Source organism: Phycodurus eques, chromosome 23 (genome assembly GCF_024500275.1).
Source record: "Phycodurus eques isolate BA_2022a chromosome 23, UOR_Pequ_1.1, whole genome shotgun sequence".
In the NCBI taxonomy this organism is placed as follows: domain Eukaryota; kingdom Metazoa; phylum Chordata; class Actinopteri; order Syngnathiformes; family Syngnathidae; genus Phycodurus; species Phycodurus eques.
The window spans coordinates 2,146,467-2,166,437 of record NC_084547.1 but is presented as its reverse complement, the minus strand read 5'-3'; the positions used below and the strand labels follow the sequence as shown (position 1 = coordinate 2,166,437).

The window sequence follows — 19,971 nt, the reverse complement described above, 5'->3', positions numbered from 1 at the left end:
TTAAAAGTCGACACACCGTTGTTCAAATGCCTGGTTTTTGATGACAATGAATCATTTTAAGTTTACCCCCCCTCCCCCCCCCCCCCATTAATGTTTAACTGTAGAACTCATTTGAAAAAGAAATTAAATCTTTTTGAGAATGGAAGTGGCTGTGTTTAGAATTAAATCAATCACATGCAAACTCATGCTAAGTTGGCGTCAGTACACACCTGCCACCATTTAAAGTGTCTCTGATGAACCCTAAATAAAGTTCAGCTGTTCTAGTAAGCTTGCACATACTGTACGTCCAAAGAATCTAAACAAGTGATTGATTAGCAGACGTGGCAGAACAAAAGGCATGGTGCTACTGTGTTAATTGATAGTGTACACGCTTCGTTTATGGCTTTTCATGTCAAAACCCAAATCCTCTTGACATGAAAAGTACACATTGGAATAGAGATAAAATAAAAACTTGACAGAAATTCGCCCCAAAAAATCTCCAGCAGGTAGACCTCTGAGAGGGACAATTTGAAGATTTAGTTGGCGCGTGTGAAGCAAAAATAACACTGGCTCAGCTGGGACGAAGGCAGCAATGCAAAACGAAACAAAAAAACAGATGGAAGCAACCACGATAATTAGCATCTCTTTGTCACCTTAATGACAACAGAACAATGAACGACGCATCACGCGGTCCGACACAGGCCCTCGTTGTCCTTCCAGCCCAGACCGACATCAGCCACTGTTTAGTGTTCTGCTGCAGCTTGATTCCAAAATGAAAAGAAAGGGGAGTGCCAAGAGATAAGCACTTGTCAGACAATTACTTCCTTGTGAGGCCACAGAGAGAGCCAGCGAGAGAGAGAGAGAGAAAGAGGAGGCTTTTTTCCCCCCTCGTGAGAGCACAGTGGAATATTGTCCATTGAGAAAAGAGCAAGCGTACTGTTGCTCATCATAAAGTCCGGCGTCCCACTTTCATGTTCCCGGACGGCGAAAAGGAGCAACAGGTGTGTCTTTGTGCATCCGTCCATCAGCTTGTTCTCATCAAGGCTCCACCGTGGAAGAAACAGGAGACAGCAAAGGCTCCTTGTTTCATCTCCTTCATGGTTCCTTTCCTTCCGAATATTACAGTCACACTCATCCAGTGGGACAGATGATTTTGATCAGGAAAAAGGCACAAGTTTGAGTACAGAACATTTCACCATGACACCACTCGTAAACAAAACCTTACTTGTGATTTGAGAAGTAGACGGGGCCATTGAGAAACCAGAAAATGGCTTGAATGAGGTTTTTGCCCTTCTAAGTTGATTGTGCCAAGTGTCAGTCGGGAGGATGATGTTGCGTGAAGTGTTTGGAAAGGAAATCGTTTAAGTTTATTTAAAAAAAGAAAAAAAGATAAGACGTGGTAGAAATTGAGACGTTAGCATGACTAGGACAAGCTAATTAGTTGACTTTTCTGTTGCTAGGGTTAATGGCACAGATGTAAAATTTTTTTGAGAAGGAAATGGATAGCATGCTGTAGTCTCTTAAGCAGGTTAACGATTATGCACAGCTAAATTACTCAAAAACAACCCCAGTGACCATTTTCTACATAACTGTAAGAACGTGATCCACTAAACTGACGACAGAGGTTTGGATTCTAGTTTGTTCCTTTAGCACTAGCTACTTTTTTTTTTACAAACATTGAGAAGACACAGTCCTTTTTCACCGAGGTCTGAATGGTGTCAAAATTAAGCTAATGTTCTCAGCCGTTGTTCTTGTAGGGTTCTCGCTTAGCAGCCAGCCGGCACATCTGACATGAAGTCAAACTCGTTTTGGCCCAGCCAAAGTTCAGGCAAGTCATTTGCTCGGTCCAGTCCGAGCTCCACCACCAGCGACGTGAGGACCTCCTCGTCTACGAGGTCAAAGTCCGAGACTCCGCTCGGGCCGGCGCTCTGCGTCCCTGCCCCGACACCCGCACCCGTCCCCCCTCCGGGGGGCCCCGGGATCTGGTTTCCGGCCCTAAATCCCCTTTGAACGGCACCGGGCGTCAGGTGTCCCACCGAGGACCCCACCAGGTTCTGGTAGTGAGAGTTGAGCTTCTGCAGCTGCATGCTGGCGATGAGGTGCGGCCCCGTCTGGAGGCAGAAAGGCTGCAGCTTGGGGGCCGAAGGGACGGCGCCGGGGGACGGGGAGAAGGGCCCCGTCAAGGTCTTGGAGGCAGGGTAGTGGAGCTGGGAGTTGAGAGGAGAGGAGGAAGAGGAGAGGTCCTTCATCGCAGCACCACGGAACAGCAGTGAGGTCATCACCTGACAAAACAATAACATAGTATTCATTTTTATTCCGAAAAGTCATCTGGTGGCATCTTGGTGCCAAGGAAACAATGGAAAGTGAATCGACTTGGTTTAGAAAAAAAAGTACTCGGTGTATCTGTAAAAAAAAAAACATCTTTGGCTTCCAGGATTTTAATATCTTTTTTTTATTTGTCCAATTAACTCCTGGTCCCAGCCAGTGCACAAGAAAATACAAAATCTTAACGAGTAAATTGATCTTATTTATAGTTCTACTTTCACTGAGTGATGTCTTCTTTGAAGTGAAAAAAAAATGCAGATGGAACTAGTATGAATTGACTCTTAAAACAAGTTCTTTTGTCTGGTTGAAAATTTTGAAATCAGTCAAAATTGTATTGAAACAAGTACACTTAGATGTTTTTTTTTTTAAAACGAGAAATAGGACACATTCACGAGGTAAGATTTGCTTTTTTTTTTTAAGTGGCTAGTAGAGTTCCGAAAGCGCCCGGCTTCTTCTGGTGAGCAGCACGTGAGAGCCCGATGACTGGCAACGAGTCAAAGGAACAATTATTAATTCATGACAAATATTCCAGCACTCGTTTGAGGCCTTCCCGTCGTCTGTGTGCATCTCGTGACCCCGGCAAACCGGCGAGGAATCCCAAGTCACAGCCGCCTGGGAAAAACGCACGAGACCACATGACTCGCTCCAGACTCCAGTGCGCGTTTGTGTGTGTTATGTTCGGCTTTACTTGAACTCTGCTTTTCCTCATGATCTATTGAGCGTTAAATGAAGCTTGAAAAGCCCTCGGGTACGAGCAGGCTAAGGGAATGTTTGTCGGCCTTAGTGAGTGTGTGTGTGTGTGTGTGTGTGTGAACAACAGAATGTTTGATTGGGTCACAGGGCGGGAGAAATACCAGAGATGACAAAAGTAACTCTCACTCTGAACTTAAAACACATTCACTGCCATTGACGGCTTTAGAAGTCAAATATCCATGTTGGGAGGGCTGGCAATGATTACTACGGTTTACTATGATCCGGTTGACTGACCGGGAGAAATACCAGAGATGACAAAAGTAACTCTCACTCTGAACTTAAAACACATTCACTGCCATTGACGGCTTTAGAAGTCAAATATCCATGTTGGGAGGGCTGGCAATGTTTACTACGGTTTACTATGATCCGGTTGACTGACAATCTACGCAGACACGCTTTGAGTATGTTATGGAAAAAAGTAATAGGCCCCCAGGGGGGCTTCTTACTTTTTCTCCCTCGCCTCCCTCACTGTTGTACGTGGAGCACGTAATTAAAAAAAGGCAGGCACGCAGCTGCACTCGACTGATAGAGTTAACACACACAATGACACCAAACAGCTGTCGGTGGCAGCTCGGTCGGCGTGTGTATTCATCAACTGATTAGTGTCAGGGCCAGGCTGCGCCAGACCGCGCGTGCACGCGCACACACACACACACACACCACAAAAATGAAGAAGACAACTACAAATATCCATTTTCTATAACGCTTGCCGTCATTAGTGTCGCAGGTGAGCCGCAGCCAGCTGACTTTGGCTCGGTGTGCTCGCAGGTGACGTTTGCGCAACTCGTTCTCGTTTTAGCCCCCGCCACAGCAACAGGTTCCACTGCGGAAATACAAATATGAAGTAGAAAACAATTTAAATCAATCAAAGCGGCAAAAAAAAAAAAAAAAAAAGAGCGTTTTTAACAAATGACGGATCTGCGTTCAGCTATCTACGCCGGCGGCGTGGAGTGACAGCCAAAGCGATTGTTTTGTGAACTGACGTCAGGATCATTGTTCCTCTCTCAAGTTTGAGAGGAAGGACAGTGGGAGACGCCGCCGAGGGAGACAATGTTTCTTTCCGGTTTCTTCCACCACTTTCTGTGCCCCCCCCAATCCCAACGGTCGATGATCGTATTTGAATGATCAGCGCCGGGAGATGATTCACTTGTAATTGTTCCTCAATAAACATTCGACAATAAACAATGCTTGAAGATCAAATGTACTGACCTTTGGGAAGTTAAATACAACAGAACTGCACCGAGGCAGTGATCTGCAAGAATGAACAACTGATTATTGGACTCTGAGGGCACAGTTGTCCTAAAGTCAGAACGTGTACAAATATAGTACTTTCCAAAGAACCAGACATTTTATTAGTAAGACGATAATAAGCATAACCAATTCTAGGGCATGACGTGATGTGACACAAGGTGCCGCCAGCGAATACTTGACCTCGTTTCAAGTGTTATGTCAACACCGTCTGGAGGAGCCAGTGGAAACGGCGTGTGCAGATTTAGCGCACAAACTCCCACTGATGCATTGTCAGTCAGTCAGTAAGTTGTAACACAACAAGAAGTTACTCACCTGCGACAGATGCCCGGCAAAGTCTCAGGGAAAGATGACATTTGAAGGTGAGCGGCAGGGACGGACTGATGCGGAGACAAAACACACAACGGTGACTTTTGTTTCCCTCTCGATGGCAACACACTCACACACTGTCAACTCCACAGTGCAGAGCTCAATAGAAATGCATTGGTGGTGCCTCCTCCTCCTCTCCTCTCCTCTCCTCTCCTCTCCTCTCCTCTCTCTCACCAGCTCAGAAAGGGAGTTAGCATGTGTGTAATGGAAAAACAAGGAGCCGGATCCACCTGTGGGATCAGGAGATGTGCATCCTGAAATCTTTTTTGTCTTTGTCGCTTGCCCAGAGGGAAACCGAGAGAGAGGGGAGTGCATGTTATGTCATGAGATTGACTTGAGAGTCAACGATTTGCAAAAGTTGGGTTCGGGTTCTTTAAATGTCCTGACATTTCGATAGAAAAGTCGCAACAAATAATCGGCCGGACAGTCAAAGCGGATTCAAAGCAGCGTCTCATTTGCATAAATCTCGTTGGAAAACAAAACTGTCGAACGACTTTCATTTGCATCTCCTGCCAGAGATCGCAAACGCTCGAGAGTTCAGTCCGGCTCGGCTCCGCTGTCGATTGCCGTCGCCCGGCCCAGCCGGTTCCGCGCATAAAAAGGGTGCAACCAATCACTGCGCAAGATCAGCAACGGCAACAGTTTTTTTGTTGTTGTTTTTTTTATCATTTAGGTAGTTGAAAGTTGTGAGGTCAACTCTTTCGTAATTCACAAACATGAGCCGAGCTAAAACCTACCGGTAAATATGCATTCATTGAAACACGCTTCTTTTTGTAACGGTAAAGACATGAAAATCCTGTGAGTCGCACAAGTGACACGTGTTGCCCTGCAAATTCTACGGATACAATTGCATAAATAACAACTCATTAAACCTGTTTGACTCTTGTCTTTCTACAATCACAATAACGATAAAGACGTGCAATAGTTCTGACACTCACAAATTTGTACGTATCTCAGAAATAACACTATTTATTTTGTTGTATGCTCCTGTGTAATTGGAAAATGGCTGCCTCATTCTGGCACTTCAGCTCACATTCGCAAATGCGCCAATCAGAAGTTTTTTTTGTGGCTTTTTTTAGGGGACCAAATCCTCTGTTACTCACTGACACTGTTCCTGCGACTTTGTACCAAATCGTGGTGCCAATGAACTATGTTGAAGTGAGCTGAGGAGTTGCATTGAGCCAAAACTAGTGCTGAAGGCCTGCCACCCGTATTGTCTTCATTGGCGCGCGTGGACGGCTCCTAAACCACATTCTTCAGATTGCCTGAAAAAAAAAAAGGAGAGCGATTGAGAGAGAGAGAGAGAGAGAGAGAGAGAGAGAGAGAGAAAAAGTGCACATGTAAACAACACTACAAAACACAAACATGGCGGACAAGGACGGGCGAATACACGCACGCACCTAGTCACGCATGCACGCAGTGGCTGAGTAATTCCTCTGCTGCAGCCGAGGAGGATGTCCTGTTTTCTGGCGATTGTGGAGCTGTCAACATTGTCCTGGGTACTGCGTTTGTGTCTGTGCGTCGCAACCAAAATACTTGTAGAAGCTCGCAGTAAGGACCGCCGCACACCGAGCGACGCGGCTGTACGCAATTAAACTGGACAATCGCGGGGGTGGGTGGGGGGAGGGGGGGTTTAGTCGCCGCCGTCAATCAGGCGATTGACCATCGCGCGAGGTCCACAAACAACGTGCCGTGATTGTTGAGGAAGAAGCGGATTGCAGTGCCCGCTGTACCGATATTAAAAATAATACAAAAACAGGAAATGGACGATAAGTTGACTGTACTCGCACATTTTTGTGACAGAGACTCCTCACGCTCCGCTTTTTCATTCACATGTACCTGCATGTCGTTACGCATTTTTGTAAAACACAATGTATACTGTATTATAAGTACTTTATTGGTGATACGACATGGCTCTTTTGGTTGACTGTCACAAATGAAGGCGCCTTTTCACCCTTTTGGGGGTGTGACTCCCCAAGTTAGAAACAGGAAGAGACTGCAGACAGGAAAGGAGGAAGTGGGAAGGAAAGCGGTGGGATGCTTCCCTGCTTCCTGTGTCCTCCCTTTCCTGCCCGGGTGAGTAAAAATAAAAATAAAAATAATAAAAAAAAAAAAAACATTTATAAATAAATAAAAAACAAAGTTTTCACACAGTGACATACATACGTTTTTTTTTTTGTCATGTTACTATTCTTGTGTGCAAATAAAGTCTAATTCTATGAGCTGAAATCGTCCAAAACGAGGAGTGAGAGGAGTGAAGTGCGCAGAAGAAAGAATGAGCGACGAGACACAAAGAATGTGGGAAGAGCGAAAGGAAAAAGAGGCCAGTTTGTATTCAAAGTAAAATGGCTTCATTGTGTCCAATAATTAGCCGCCATCATCTGGCTGGAGGAGTCTGGCACAGAGGGCGCACGCACACACTCACTCACACGCACGGAATTATTTGGATTATTTTGGCCGCTAGAGTGCAGCATGCTTGTTACAGTTGACTGTTTTTTTTAATTTATTTTTTAAAAGAATGCATGCAGAAGGCAAAAACGAAATTTTATGTGTGTGGTACAATTTAGAAAAACAAGATTTTACACATTCCTTTTTACATAGTTTTCAAAAACGGATTCTTTAACGTTACATTTGCTTTTCAAATCTATTTATATCACCTTGTTTCATGTAGCTGGTCATTAACATCATTGAAATATTTTCCTGAGAAATCTTAAGTTATTTTTAAGTGATTTTTCCCTTTATTGTTTTTCTTTGACTACAAAATGTTCTGTGGCAATTTTGTTTTGTTTTTTTCACCCAAAAATTAAAATACTTACAAATATTTTTGTAACTTTCAAGAAAACACAAATCAAGCATACCGGAAAGTGTTGAGCTTCTCATCCTGGGAGTGATGCTTGTTTTTAAATCCCACATTGCCCGGAAGGACGCCAACGTCTGCGCGAGACTTTACCCCGCCCGAGTGGGACGTACGGGTATAAGGAACAGGTTGACCTTTCTTCTTCTTCTTCTTCTTTGATCAGGCATAACTACGAATATGCAACAACTGCAGCCATTGCGCTTTCATGCCATTATTATAATTGTCCGGTATTTTCAGGTGCATTGAAGGATTCAAATATGTGTATCAACCCGGCATCTTTATCAACGATGTAATCAAAATATAAAAGCTAAAATGTGACCGTTTGTTGTCCTGTAAACGTCACAACTTTTTTGCGGCTCACAAGGCACGTTGAGGAGCTCCATATCTCGCTTTCAAAATAAATGTAGTTTCCGCTTTAATTCGGAGCCCACTGCCAAGCGCTTCCCAACATGCGGCTTTTGTTTTGAAAGGAAATCCACCTCGTATCCGGTTTAATTATCTGCGCTTGCTTCACGAGCCACCACGGAAAATCGAAATCAGCAAAACATTAGCTTAGCTGACCGGCTAGCTTCAAGTCCGCTGCTCTTCATCAAATCATCCAATGAGCCGCAAGAGAAATCCGACTTTTTCGGGCACTCATCTGTCCCCCGAACGACAAGGGGGCGCGTTCATGGAGCCTCTCGGGTCGACGTGCCGCGCCGACGGCGATTTCCTCAACCTGGAGCCCGACGAGGAGCTTCTGTGCTCGGTGAGCTCGGTCAGCGAACACCTGGGCAGGAACATCAGCGCCGCGCTGGACGCCGCCATGGCCGAGATACGACACTTGCTCGGCCTCAGGATACGAGCGCTCAAGATGGAGCTGAGGGACAAAAGCGACGAGATCGCGCTGCTGAAAGCCCAGCTAAGCGACGTCCACAGGGATGCCAAAGTGGCTGGTCCTGATGCTGCGGAGGCTTCCGACGCCGCCGCCGCCGCCGCCTTCAGGAGCTCCAAGATGCTCAGCGTAGATCCTAAGAGAGAGAAAAAGTCCCTCCTGCCCGGGGTGAAGAAAGAGAACATCGACGCCATTTGCGACTATTTGATGAAAGACAAGAACTCGAGAGGGGCCACGGAGATGGAGGGAGGTGCCGAGCAGGGCAGCCAGGAGGAGGATCCGCATCCCCTCCACCTGTGGCCGGACGGCGGGATGGGCGCCTCTGGGCCTGCTGGGCACGGCGATGACATCTTCAACATGCTGCCCTCCAGCAGCAGACGCTTGTACGACTACGAGTGGATGGCACCCATGGAGTACTCGTCAGACCTGAAGGGTAACGCGCATTCACCTCAAATGATCAAAGTCCACTTCACTTACAGAATACTATTCTATAAACCCGACTTGCGGATTTTGGCTACACTTTGCTTTTTTTAGTTGGGAAGCAGCCCGAGTGTGAGAACGAGGAGGAGGAGGAAAGCGCTTCGGAACAGACGCCGGCCCGCTTCCCGCACGTCCAGCCCGCCGATTTCTCCGCGGTGCCCGCTTCGCCCGGGGAGGGAGGCGCACACCCGCATCCCGAGGCAGGTGGGTGACGGCTCGAGTTTTGCACATCGCAGAGAGGAGGAGAATCCAAGTATCCGATCGAAATGTTTGCGTTTCCAGGCCAGCAGTTCCCCAACCAGACCTTCATCTGCTCTTTGTGCGGAACCTTTTGTCCCGACTCGGCGTTCCTGGAGGAACACGTTAAACTCATACACCCCGACACGGCCGGCACCCAAGATCTCCAGGCCCCGCCGGCCACCGCGGGGGATAAAGGACAGGCGGCGGACGGCGGGGAAGGGGGACCTGCCAAAAAGGAGGTCCAGCTCAAGGGCAGGTACGAGTGCGGGGACTGCGGTCGCCATTTTAACTACCTGGGCAACCTGCGGCAGCACCAGCGCATCCACACCGGGGAGAAGCCCTTCGTGTGCCCGGACTGCGGGGAGCGCTTCCGCCACGCCGCCCGCCTCAAGAGCCACAGGCTGGTGCACAGCGGCGCCCAGAGCCCCTTCCCCTGCCTCCAGTGCGGCAAAGGCTTCTCCGTCCTCTCCGGCCTCAAGAGACATCAGCGGGTGCACACCGGCGAGAGCCCGTACGCGTGCCCGCAGTGTGGCCGACGCTTTAAAGAGCTGGGCAACCTGTACACCCACCAGAGGATCCACAGCGGCGCCACGCCGTACTGCTGCCAACAGTGCGGGCGCAGCTTTCGCCACCTGGGTACCTACAAGAGTCACCGGTGCACGCCCGCGCAGTGACCGGATGACGCAGAAGATCGCGTGGCCTTCGGTCAATACCGCCCGCGATGAACTCCGCGGGACACCTGATGGACTTGGCGCCATCCTCGCGGTCTGCTCGTGCTTTTCTGATGATGTCACGCAAAACACAGGGAACGATCGAATGAGACGCTCGAGTTTTGGACGTTTTCACGCTTTGTGCACAAATGTAGTCGTGTTTAACCTGCATCGTGTACTGTTACACGCCATGTCTTGCCAACTTTGTGTTTCAAAACAATTGACGTCAATGCTAACCACTGACAATCCCTTTTTTTTTTTTTTTTTTTAAATAAAAACCTATCAACCAGTCAATGTTTCTGAGTGTATTCATTTTTGTATGCACTCCTTACAGAGATGACACATTTTTCACAATCTTCTCTTTTGTTGTTAACAATCCAATTGTGCATCCGCGAGACGATACGGTGATTATACATTCGTACGATTCGCAGTCGTCACGGCACGACGACGACGACGACGCGGCCCGCAATGACAATGAGTTCGCCGCCTCCAATCAAATAGCTGTTGTCCTAACTGCTAACTGTAGGAGGCACTGCACCCTCGCGGCAATCTTCTTTGCCCGACTTCCCCAAGTCCACCAGTTTGAGCAAGATCTTGTGCTCTAAAGCGAGTCAGCGATCTCCTTCCTGACAACCACCTGAGGCGTGCTTTCCTGTCGGATACTGTGCAGTACTGCTCTCATGTACCTAAAGGGTGGATGACAAATCTCTACTCCAAACAGCTCCCGTGCTCAAATGTAATTGAAACTGGCTTTGAACAACAGGACAACATTTATTATGTCTGTGCGATTTATTTCATATAAATGAGCTCATGTAAATGAAAGCTCTCTTATCCTCTTTCACAGTTTGTGTGTAAGGCCATCAGCTACAGACGCACACTTTCATGCAGCAGGCGGACGTGAAGATGCGGCTTGAACTATGTGGAGCTTGGCGAATAGACGGCGAGAAGGATGTGAGACTGAGACAGCATGCTAAATAATGAGAGAGGGAGAGCGAGAGAGAGGAGAGGAGAGGCAGCATGAAGCGGCTCACACAGCAGTCGGATGCTGACATACTCCGAGGACGTACCGGACCGGCGCAGGATGCGACGCGTGGGCCGGTGAAACCGTCGCCGCGACCAGACGAGCTGGGAGGTGAGGAAATAGCAGACAGCGATGGTTGCAAATTCATTGAAAGACGCGCCGATTCCGAAAGGTACCGGAAAAACCGTTGCGTGCATTCATACAGATTGCCGTGCGAGGTGGTCGGCGGGGGTAGAGTAGGACAGGTGGGACAGGACAGGTCGGGGAGGACAAGCGGGTAGACCGTGACAGACCGGGTAGGACAGGTAAGGTCTTCACCTTACCAGGACAGGGTGGGTTGAAAGGTCGGTAAGGAATGTAGGTTGATTGGTGGATTAACTCGAATTGGGCAGGCAATGACGTCGCCCCCGCAAGAGACTCACAAGCTCAACCGTGACCTGGCGTCATCCCGCCGGTTACGTCACGTTCGAGGCATGTTTGGAACAATTGACGCAAGGTGAAGAACTGATTGCACTGAATATGTACTGGAGACTTTGTACTTTCTTCTTACTCCAAATAGACACAACCATGATTGGTGCAGGAGCTGAACAGTGTGTGTACGATTGCACTTGTCAAAAGGTGCAGATGCACTGTACCCTCCAGTTATTTGCACGAGAGGGGCTGCCGTGAAAGGGTTAATCCAACGTCAATCCTCCGAATTGAATTGAGGATGCATTGAAAAGAACAGGACTCTACACCTCCATTATTGCACCAATGACTCGAGGTGTCTGTGCTTTCATCCATTCAGCTAATGGATGTGCGGTCCTTGCTGCTAATTCGGTAGAAAAGGATAATGGAGGCCAGTGCTAAAGCAGGGAGCATTCTCTCTCTCTCAGTAATCCTCCCTTTCATACTCCATCCAGTGAGGGCCGTTAATGCAACTTCAAAAGCGTGATTGTGGCCGTTCGAGCAACCTGAAGGTCGGCTTGGAGCTAACTCAAGATTTGCAGGAGAGTGCCGAGTAGAAGCTAGCGACTCTAAAAGTTGTCGAAGGACAACACCAGCAGAAGACAAGAAAAAGGCCTGCTTTATGAGTGGGATGAATAACTTTCATTTTATTGTCTATACAGGAACACGCACGGGAGCCAAACAAGAGCGACAACAGCAGTCGAGCTGCCGCAACGCTCCAGATCAAGCAGCTGGCGTAGCGATCATGGATTTGAATGAGAGCTTTGAGGCTGAGCCAACGGGCCTGGCATCGAACGCAAGTACGGGCTACGAGGAGTACTACCCGGATCCCGATGCCAGTCAAATCATCATCCCGTCCATCTACGCCATTGTGTGCTGCGTGGGCCTGACGGGGAACGGCATGGTCATTTACGTCATTCTCAAGTATGCCAAAATGAAGACGGCCACCAACATTTACATCCTCAACTTGGCCATCGCCGACGAACTGTTCATGCTGAGCGTCCCCTTTTTCGCCACGTCGGCCGCCGTGCGTCGCTGGCCCTTCGGCTCGCTCATGTGCAGGCTGGTGCTGAGCGTCGATGGCATCAACATGTTCACGTCCATCTTCTGTCTCACCGTGTTGAGCGTGGACCGCTACGTGGCCGTGGTGCACCCCATCAAGGCCGCCCGCTACCGCAGACCCACCGTGGCCAAAATGGTCAACGTTTGCATCTGGGGGCTGTCGCTGGTGGTCATCCTGCCCATCATCATCTTTGCGGACACCGTCCCGGCCGAGGACGGCGCCGTGGACTGCAACTTCCTGTGGCCGGAGGCGTCCTGGTCCGAAGCCTTTGTGGTCTATACCTTTCTTTTGGGATTTCTCCTCCCCGTGGGGGCCATATGTTTGTGCTACTGCCTCATGGTGGCCAGGATGCGAGCGGTGGGCCTGAGAGCCGGCTGGCTTCAACGGCGGAGCTCTGAGAAGAAGATCACCCGCATGGTGCTGCTGGTGGTGGCCGTGTTCGTCCTCTGTTGGATGCCCTTCTACGTCGTCCAGCTGGTCAGCGTCTTCCACGGGCCGCCGGACCCCGTGGTCACCCAGCTTTTCGTCATCCTCAGCTACGCAAACAGCGGCGCCAACCCCATCCTCTACGGCTTCGTGTCGGATCACTTCCGCCGCTCCTTCCAGCGCATCGTGTGTTTCCGCTGGCTGGAGTCCGGCACGGATGCCGAGCAGGTGGATTACTGTGCCGTTGCCGTCAAGGGACAAGCCACATGCCCCCAGCTGGATTTCCCCAAGGACTTCACTGCCTCTGATGCGGTGTTTCGCAACGGAACGTGTACGTCGCGCACCACCGCTGTGTGAACAACTTTCCCAAAAGAAAACGTAAAAGATTATTCAGAGTGATCGTGGATGTTGCGTTGTGTTCTCTAGATCCAAAACTGGTTGTGTCTTTTCACTGCGATGGAAACACAGTGGTACCTTGACGTCCCAGTGTCCCAACTTAAGTCTTTTGTTTTACTTGTTTCCATGTGTTTGTTTGTACATAAAGTAGATATCCAGTATATTGCTGTTCAGTTGTATGTAGTTCATCATGATCGTTTGTATGTACAGTACAGTAGGCTACATACATTGTTTCCATTTGTTTGCCTGTATGTACAGTAGATGTCAATTCATACAAAATGTTTCTGGACTTGTTCTCGCTGCTTATATTGCAAATAAAATGACAAAGCTCTAAACCCCCACCCCCCCTCTCTTTTTTTTTTTTTGGGGCAAAGGAATAACACACACAAAAACAAAAAAGCGTCCGGGTCCAAATGAATTAGTCACGTCGGTTTTGCGAACCTCAACTATTAGGGTTACCTTTTGTTTTGAAATGCTTCGTCACTTCTCACGAGGAAGACAGACATTAGATAGACTTGATGGAGCGAGGGGGTCCTCGCTCCTTTCTATCCAACCCTCCCCTGGAGAAACGGTCACGGACATAAACGGCTCGCATGTGTTTTCTATCGGCGCTCATCCGACGCACTGTCGGGAATCGCACGTTATTCAGACGGGCGACAACAACAACATTGTTCTATTCATAGTTTTGTAACAGTCAAAACGGAGCCGTTGCATTTGCCTCGTGAATTCCGCTTGCGCAGTGTCCATTCAGGATGTCCATCGTTTTCAAAGTGCAAAGATCACACGATGAAGCGAGACCAGAGCCAGCCGGTTCCGCCTGCAACACGTCACTGTCCGAAAGCGGGACTCTGTTTTTCATCAACAGAATGGAAAACTAACGGCAACCCCGCAACAGGCTAAAGGCATTTGTGGAATTTGCAGCAGTAATGTCGTCACCAACAATAATGTCATACATTAATCGGTCATCCGCCATCCTCTTTTACTGAGCGCTTTAGATGTTGGATTTGTTTAATGCCGATAACAAACGTTCACGCACAGCCATAGTTTTTATGGTCTTACAAATGATATCAAAACGACATTTTTATTATTTTTCCATTCACAGTCAAGGAATACAACAGAGATCAACATGTTATTGGTCAACGTGAATAAGTGAAACCACTCCCGGCCAAATCGTATGCAAATTTCAATGCGTTTGTTTGTAACGTGCGCATTTGTTCGAAGTGTTCGAAGAGCACTTGCGGTTGTCTTCATTCTCAAACAGCTGCATGTGATTCAACATGGCTGGAAAACATTTCAGGCTCGGGGAGGTGAGGTGGAGAGGAGGGGCGGGTTCTGACGAATTAGGGTGACGGTGTGACCGACGGCCAAAGTCAAGGTTAAAAAAAAAAATGAAGCGCCACCCTTCCAACATTCAACCCTTCACACATCTGCACGCCAAACTTTTTTTTTTTTTTTTTTTTTTTTTTTAAGGCTAACCACAAAGGGAAGAAAAATTGCTCGTAAAGTCAACATTGTGTACGTTCCTTTGCATTTCGCAGGGCTTTCACGGCCAATTGTGTCGAGGAAGAAAATGATCCACGGCAAGACTCGAGAATTGACAATGGAACTTTCGGCCTCGAACAATAGCGCTGACAGAAAAATGACAATGTGCACGATTCCCCGTTTAGTGCACTTGTGAGCAAACCGTACCTCAAAATCATCGATAATGAACGCGGCTGACACTTGTCTTCAGTTGTGAAGTGGGGAAACAAATCAAGTGGTCGGTGTATGCACCCTACAAGAAAAGCAACACCACAAAGAAAAAAAACGTTTTCAGTGTCTCTCACTTCCTATATTAAAGCGCATATTCAACACTGCCAAAAGGCTTCCACCAATAGTCAACTTGTTCCAATCAGGATGCCTTTTCACATCTGAATGTGTTTATGTGAGGCCATTTGGGGTGCTCTCGATTTAAACATGGTTCTTGACCCCCACTGAAGGGCCAGGAGCCCCCTGTTTGTCATGAGCACCGGAGATCCAGTGGTAGCAGTCGGCGCCGGTCTTGCTCCGAGGCCGCACAGCACAGCGGGTACAGTAGACGATACCCAGGACCACCATTAACACAACAAAGATGCAGATGGGTACCAAGAGGCCCACGAGCAGCCAGGTCCTACTCTGATCCGGCTCCCTGCCCTCCTGGACGGCATCGGAGTTCGTGACCGTGGGCGGCTGAGAGGAAGTGACCCGAGCGGGCGCAGCTTTGTGGGTGGTCGCCACGTCGTCCACGTCCTCCCCCTGCTTTTCTTCCTCCCGGGATTGTTTTTCTTCCTGGGATCTATTGTGGTAGCTGGAATCAGTAAGCATGTCAGACGCTGTGACTTTATCCTCTGGATTTCCTTGGTTCTGGATCACAGTTGGGAATCCCGCCCACCAATTCCAAGCTCCCTCTGAGATTGTAGAGGTAGAAGAAAAGGGGAAAGGAGTGGTCTCCTGCTCTTCTTCCTCTGCCTCATCTTCATAAAAGCCCAGAGTGGTGGTGGCGATAGTAGATGGTGTGGGTGCAGATGTGGTGGTGATGGCGGTTGACAAAAGGTCAGCATGGCCATCTGTAGCTTCCTCCTGTGTCGCAGTCTCTGGTGGCGGCTGAAAAATGTCCTCCTGTGGTGCGCTAGTCACCCAAATCACATCAGAACCCCAAACTTTAGGAGGGTCCGTCAACCAGTCGAGCGACTGCTCCCCCTCCGGGTCCCAATCGGTTTGGCCGTGGGGTGGGGGCCACTCATAGTCCACAGGATCCCATACAGGTCCAGGCTGGGGTGTGAGCCAAGGATAGGGTGGGGCGGCGACGGCTTGGTCACCTACCTTCTGACATAAAAACGAATGAGACAAGACGAGTTGGTACCCTTCCTCACAATAGCACTCGAAGCCACCCTCATAGTTGACGCACATTTGCTCGCAGGTTCCCGCTATCTGGCACTCGTCTGTGTCTTGGCACCGACTGGGGTCCTCGGGCTGTGGTGAGAACCCCAAACGGCAGTGGCAAATGAAGGAGCCGTCGGTGTTCTCGCAGGCATGCTCGCATGGATCGCTGAGGCACTCGTCGAGGTCCTCGCAGACGCCATCGTCGTCGAGGTGGAAACCCTCGTGACAGCGACATTCAAAGGTCCCGGGAGAGTTGACGCAACGATGCTCGCAGGGACTCTGGAGGCATTCGTCCACGTCCAGACAGCCGTGTTCATCTGGAGCCAGCATGTAGCCGTCGGGACAGGCGCAGCGGTACCCCTCCGAAAGAGGCACGCACTCAAACTGGCAGTTGGCTTCTTGACAAGCGTCGGAGAGTAGGCAGCTCTGGCCGTCATCTCCTAACTGATAGCCCTCTGCGCACTCGCAGTAGGAGTGTGCGCCGGCTTGCTTGCAGAAATGCTCGCAGCCGCCGTTATTCTGCTGGCACCAGTCCTGCGACGCCGGAGGGTCAGAACAGAGAGGGGCATCTCTGGACCACCCCACTGTACCGTCTTCCCTCACCAGACACAGTACCGACTGCTGTTCTGTCTCGCAGGGCACAGTCGCCACAGAGCCCAAGGGGATGTGGGTCAGAAGGGTGCTTAGAAGGTCAAAAGGCGTGGCATAGAAGGCGTTGCCCGAGCCCTCACTCCACAATGCAGGACACATTCCTTTGTAAGCATAATGGCACAGATAACCATCCACAGGCACAGAACAGGACCCATCCAGCCATTTAAAGTTCTCACTTGGCTCCTGAGTGTTGTACCCCATAACCACGCAGCGGGGCACCGAGCACATGGTGTGCGAGTACTCTCTCTGCCAGTTGGTGTATTCTGTGTCCTGGTCACCCGTCGTCCACGAGAAACCGCGAAGAGGTCGCGTGGCGGTGCACTGGCGAGGTTGCCGCTGCAGGCCGATCCATACTTGGACCTTGGTGCGTGAGTGCCGCAAGTCCACGGTGGCGAAGAGAGCGCGGACGGCGGCGGCGTCCACCTCGCGCTTTAGGGTGGCCAGGTTGCCACCTTTCTCCTTGCAGGCCCTCCATGAGTCCAAGAAGGTCTTTCGCTGGAAGTAAACCACCAAGCAGCCGTCCGCATTGCACAGCGAGTCTCGCTCCCTCAAATCCTCGGTCAAGACGCAAGAGAAGCCCCAGAAAAAGAAGGCCAGCAGGGCGGGCAAGAGGGGAGACGCAGAACCGCTCGGCAGGGAGCCCATTCTTTTTCCTTTTCCAGCCGCCTATTCGAGCCTAGCTCAACTTTTCTTTCTTCATTTGAACTTTTTCTTTTGGGAAACGCTCTTCACGCTACCCTGCTGGAACACATCTGAACTCACTGCAGTCGAGCACATGCAGAGCTCAGGAAGGGAGGGAGGGAGGTTGGAGAGAAGAGGAGAGGAGGAAAGAAAAGTGTTTTTGGAAGATGTGGGAGGAGGGGGTGGGGCTCTGGTGGTGATGTATGTCAGAATGGGTGGGGGGGGGGGGGGGGTGAAGTGAAGGAGTATGTCATATGGTTTACATAAATCTTGATCATGGATGTAGTTTGATACGCTGCCATTTGCACCTCACACACAATGGAGTTACAGGAGTATTCTTGGCATCGTCAACTTCAACAAAGATGCTATCGTACAATGAATTATCTCCGTAGATGTTTTTTTACAAAGCAATTTATCTTCAATCCGCAAGCCATTGGCGAGACACCGTTCTGCATCTTTAAAAGGAACGGACCAGAGGATGGAGGTCATCTTCCTGATCGCACACATCTGCTTTCCTCGTCCAAAACACACACACACACACACACACGCACAGACCCGGCCAGGAAGAAGATAGCATTTCCTGCAGAAAAAGAAAAAGGTTCACGAACAACAACTCCAGCTAATAAATCTCCTCGATAGTGATGGGGAAGTAGGGAAAGTTGTCAAGGTCGGCAGCGTGGAGAAAGAGGGCCTCTGGTTTTGCTATGAAAACAACCACTCAGTACTGAAATGGAGACTCGTGTGGAGGAAGGGGTAGGGTGGGGGTGTAGGGCAGAAATTCTGTGTGAAAGTGGATTGAGGAATGGGGGTACAGGGGACAGCAGTTTTAGTCCGGTGAGTCTGCAGAATAAATAATTGCGCTGCTTGGGAGTTTAAAAAAGTGAACTCACTGTGCTAGTTGGAGTCCAGCTCCGAAGGTTACCACAGATACACTGCATGTACAGTGTATGTGTATGTGCATAGTGAGCAAAGACAAGTGAGCAGAGTATTAAATACAAAAAAAGTCTTAATTACTTTCATCTGATCTTTTTTTTTTTTTTTTTTTTTTTAAATAGAAGCTCAAAGAATATCATTCACATCAAGTGGTTTGGCTGTTTTTCGGATCATCAACAGCCAACCACGAGACCAGCAGTAGGTAGGTTCTATTATTTGTTTATCTGTGCTAGACAAGAGCTACCATTCATACACAGGCACGCGCCAACAACACAACGCATGTCTCTTCAGCTAATAACATTTGGCTGGTTGGCAGGGAAAGCAGCCGGTAGTTTAGGACTTGCCTCCGATAAATATTCAACAGAAACCCGACACAATGTTTGAGATAAGGTTCGACAACTCGGCAGGGGCGGAACGGCGGGCGACTGGTTCGCACGTCTGCCTCACAGTTCTGAGGACCGGGGTTCGATCCCCGGCCTCGCCTGGGCGGAGGAGTTTGCATGTTCTCCCCGTGCCTGCGTGGGTTTTCTCCGGGCACTCCGGTTTCCTCCCACATCCCAAAAACATGCGTGGTAGATTGATTTCAGACTCTAGATTGCGCGCAGGTGCGAATGGTTGTTTTTTTCTATGTGCCCTGTGATTGGCTGGCGACCAGTTCAGGGTGTACCCTGCCTCTCGCCCAAAGACAGCTGGGATAGGCTCCAGCACGCCCGCAACCCGAGTGAGGATAAAGCGGTAGAGAAAATGGACGGATGGATGGAAGTGAGCAGGGGTTGAACGGGAGTCGTCCATATGCGACGAAAGTTGAGTCGAAGTCAATCGATGAGGTCTTTGGTATGAATATTTTATGACGAGCGGGGTTCGGAATAGCTGACGCTAGCGAGGCTAACGGCTGTTCTCATCCACTGCCATCTTATTTTCGTACTCTCAGGGCAGCGCAGATGTACGAAGACTTGGTCGCGTCGTCGGCCGCGGAGCGTTACAGTCAGGCGACGACGGCAGACGGGCGATTGGAAGACCGCCACTTGGAAGACGAGATGCCAGAAACACGTGATTAGAGATCGGTCGGCCTCAAGCTTTCAACACAAATGCGGAGTAGTAAATAGACTCGCTTCTAATTCAAAAGCCCATTTCTCGCAGGGCTGCGTAATTAGAGATCCAGACATAAATCACGTTTGATGCAGACTGTCAGAGAGCGAAACATTGCGCAACCGAATGCTTGGCTTGCAGCTTGCACTGCTCAGGGTGTGCATCGGCTCAACGATCGGCAAAGAAGCCTGAAACGGGTTTTCTTGTTCAACCATCACACTTAAATGGTGGGCGTTCCCATGAGAAAGTCTGGAACATTTCTCATGAGTCTTACACTCTCTGAGTGAGTCACACACGTGGATGTCCTCAGATCCCAACTCTCTGCCCACATGATGCTTCTCGTCTGCGATTGGAGCACTTTGAGTGTCGGCGGAGTACTTGCCCTGAGTTCACCAGTCTTCCGGTTGTTGTTGATTCGTCCCCCAGTCTACCCGTTCTGGCTTGCCAGGAAATTCCTCTTTATATGATTAACGCTAATCTCCCACCAGAAGGTACCAATACTCGAATAATCAATAGATGCCTTAGCTC

The 19,971-nt window shown here is 49.4% G+C and overlaps 4 protein-coding genes across 6 annotated transcripts; 2 read left to right on the top strand and 2 right to left on the bottom strand.

The window, feature by feature from the left end:
* Nucleotides 1-79: 79 nt before the first annotated feature.
* cited1 (Cbp/p300-interacting transactivator, with Glu/Asp-rich carboxy-terminal domain, 1) lies at nt 80-7,942 on the bottom strand. 3 transcript variants are annotated; one of them, XM_061669384.1, is made up of 4 exons: nt 7,533-7,942; nt 4,621-5,939; nt 3,768-3,880; nt 80-2,261 (listed from the first exon to the last, which is right to left on the bottom strand). In XM_061669384.1, exons 3-4 carry the CDS (start codon nt 3,771-3,773, stop codon nt 1,746-1,748), a joined length of 522 nt encoding a protein of 173 aa, XP_061525368.1. In that variant the 5' UTR covers nt 3,774-3,880; nt 4,621-5,939; nt 7,533-7,942; the 3' UTR covers nt 80-1,745. The 3 variants fall into 3 exon arrangements, with proteins under 3 accessions (XP_061525368.1, XP_061525369.1, XP_061525370.1); XM_061669385.1 differs by lacking the exon at nt 7,533-7,942 and adding an exon at nt 6,075-6,138; XM_061669386.1 differs by lacking the exon at nt 3,768-3,880.
* A 108-nt stretch (nt 7,943-8,050) lies between these two features.
* Nucleotides 8,051-10,078, top strand: znf16l (zinc finger protein 16 like). Its single transcript, XM_061669367.1, has 3 exons — nt 8,051-8,838; nt 8,940-9,089; nt 9,168-10,078. Exons 1-3 carry the CDS (start codon nt 8,133-8,135, stop codon nt 9,797-9,799), a joined length of 1,488 nt encoding a protein of 495 aa, XP_061525351.1. The 5' UTR covers nt 8,051-8,132; the 3' UTR covers nt 9,800-10,078.
* Nucleotides 10,079-12,048: 1,970 nt separating this feature from the next.
* On the top strand, nt 12,049-13,149 carry sstr1b (somatostatin receptor 1b). The gene has a single exon (XM_061669376.1). The coding sequence runs from the start codon at nt 12,049-12,051 to the stop codon at nt 13,147-13,149; it is 1,101 nt and encodes a 366-aa protein (XP_061525360.1).
* Nucleotides 13,150-14,248: 1,099 nt separating this feature from the next.
* Nucleotides 14,249-17,532, bottom strand: cd248a (CD248 molecule, endosialin a). The gene has a single exon (XM_061669366.1). The coding sequence runs from the start codon at nt 17,383-17,385 to the stop codon at nt 15,139-15,141; it is 2,247 nt and encodes a 748-aa protein (XP_061525350.1). The 5' UTR covers nt 17,386-17,532; the 3' UTR covers nt 14,249-15,138.
* Nucleotides 17,533-19,971: the final 2,439 nt, after the last annotated feature.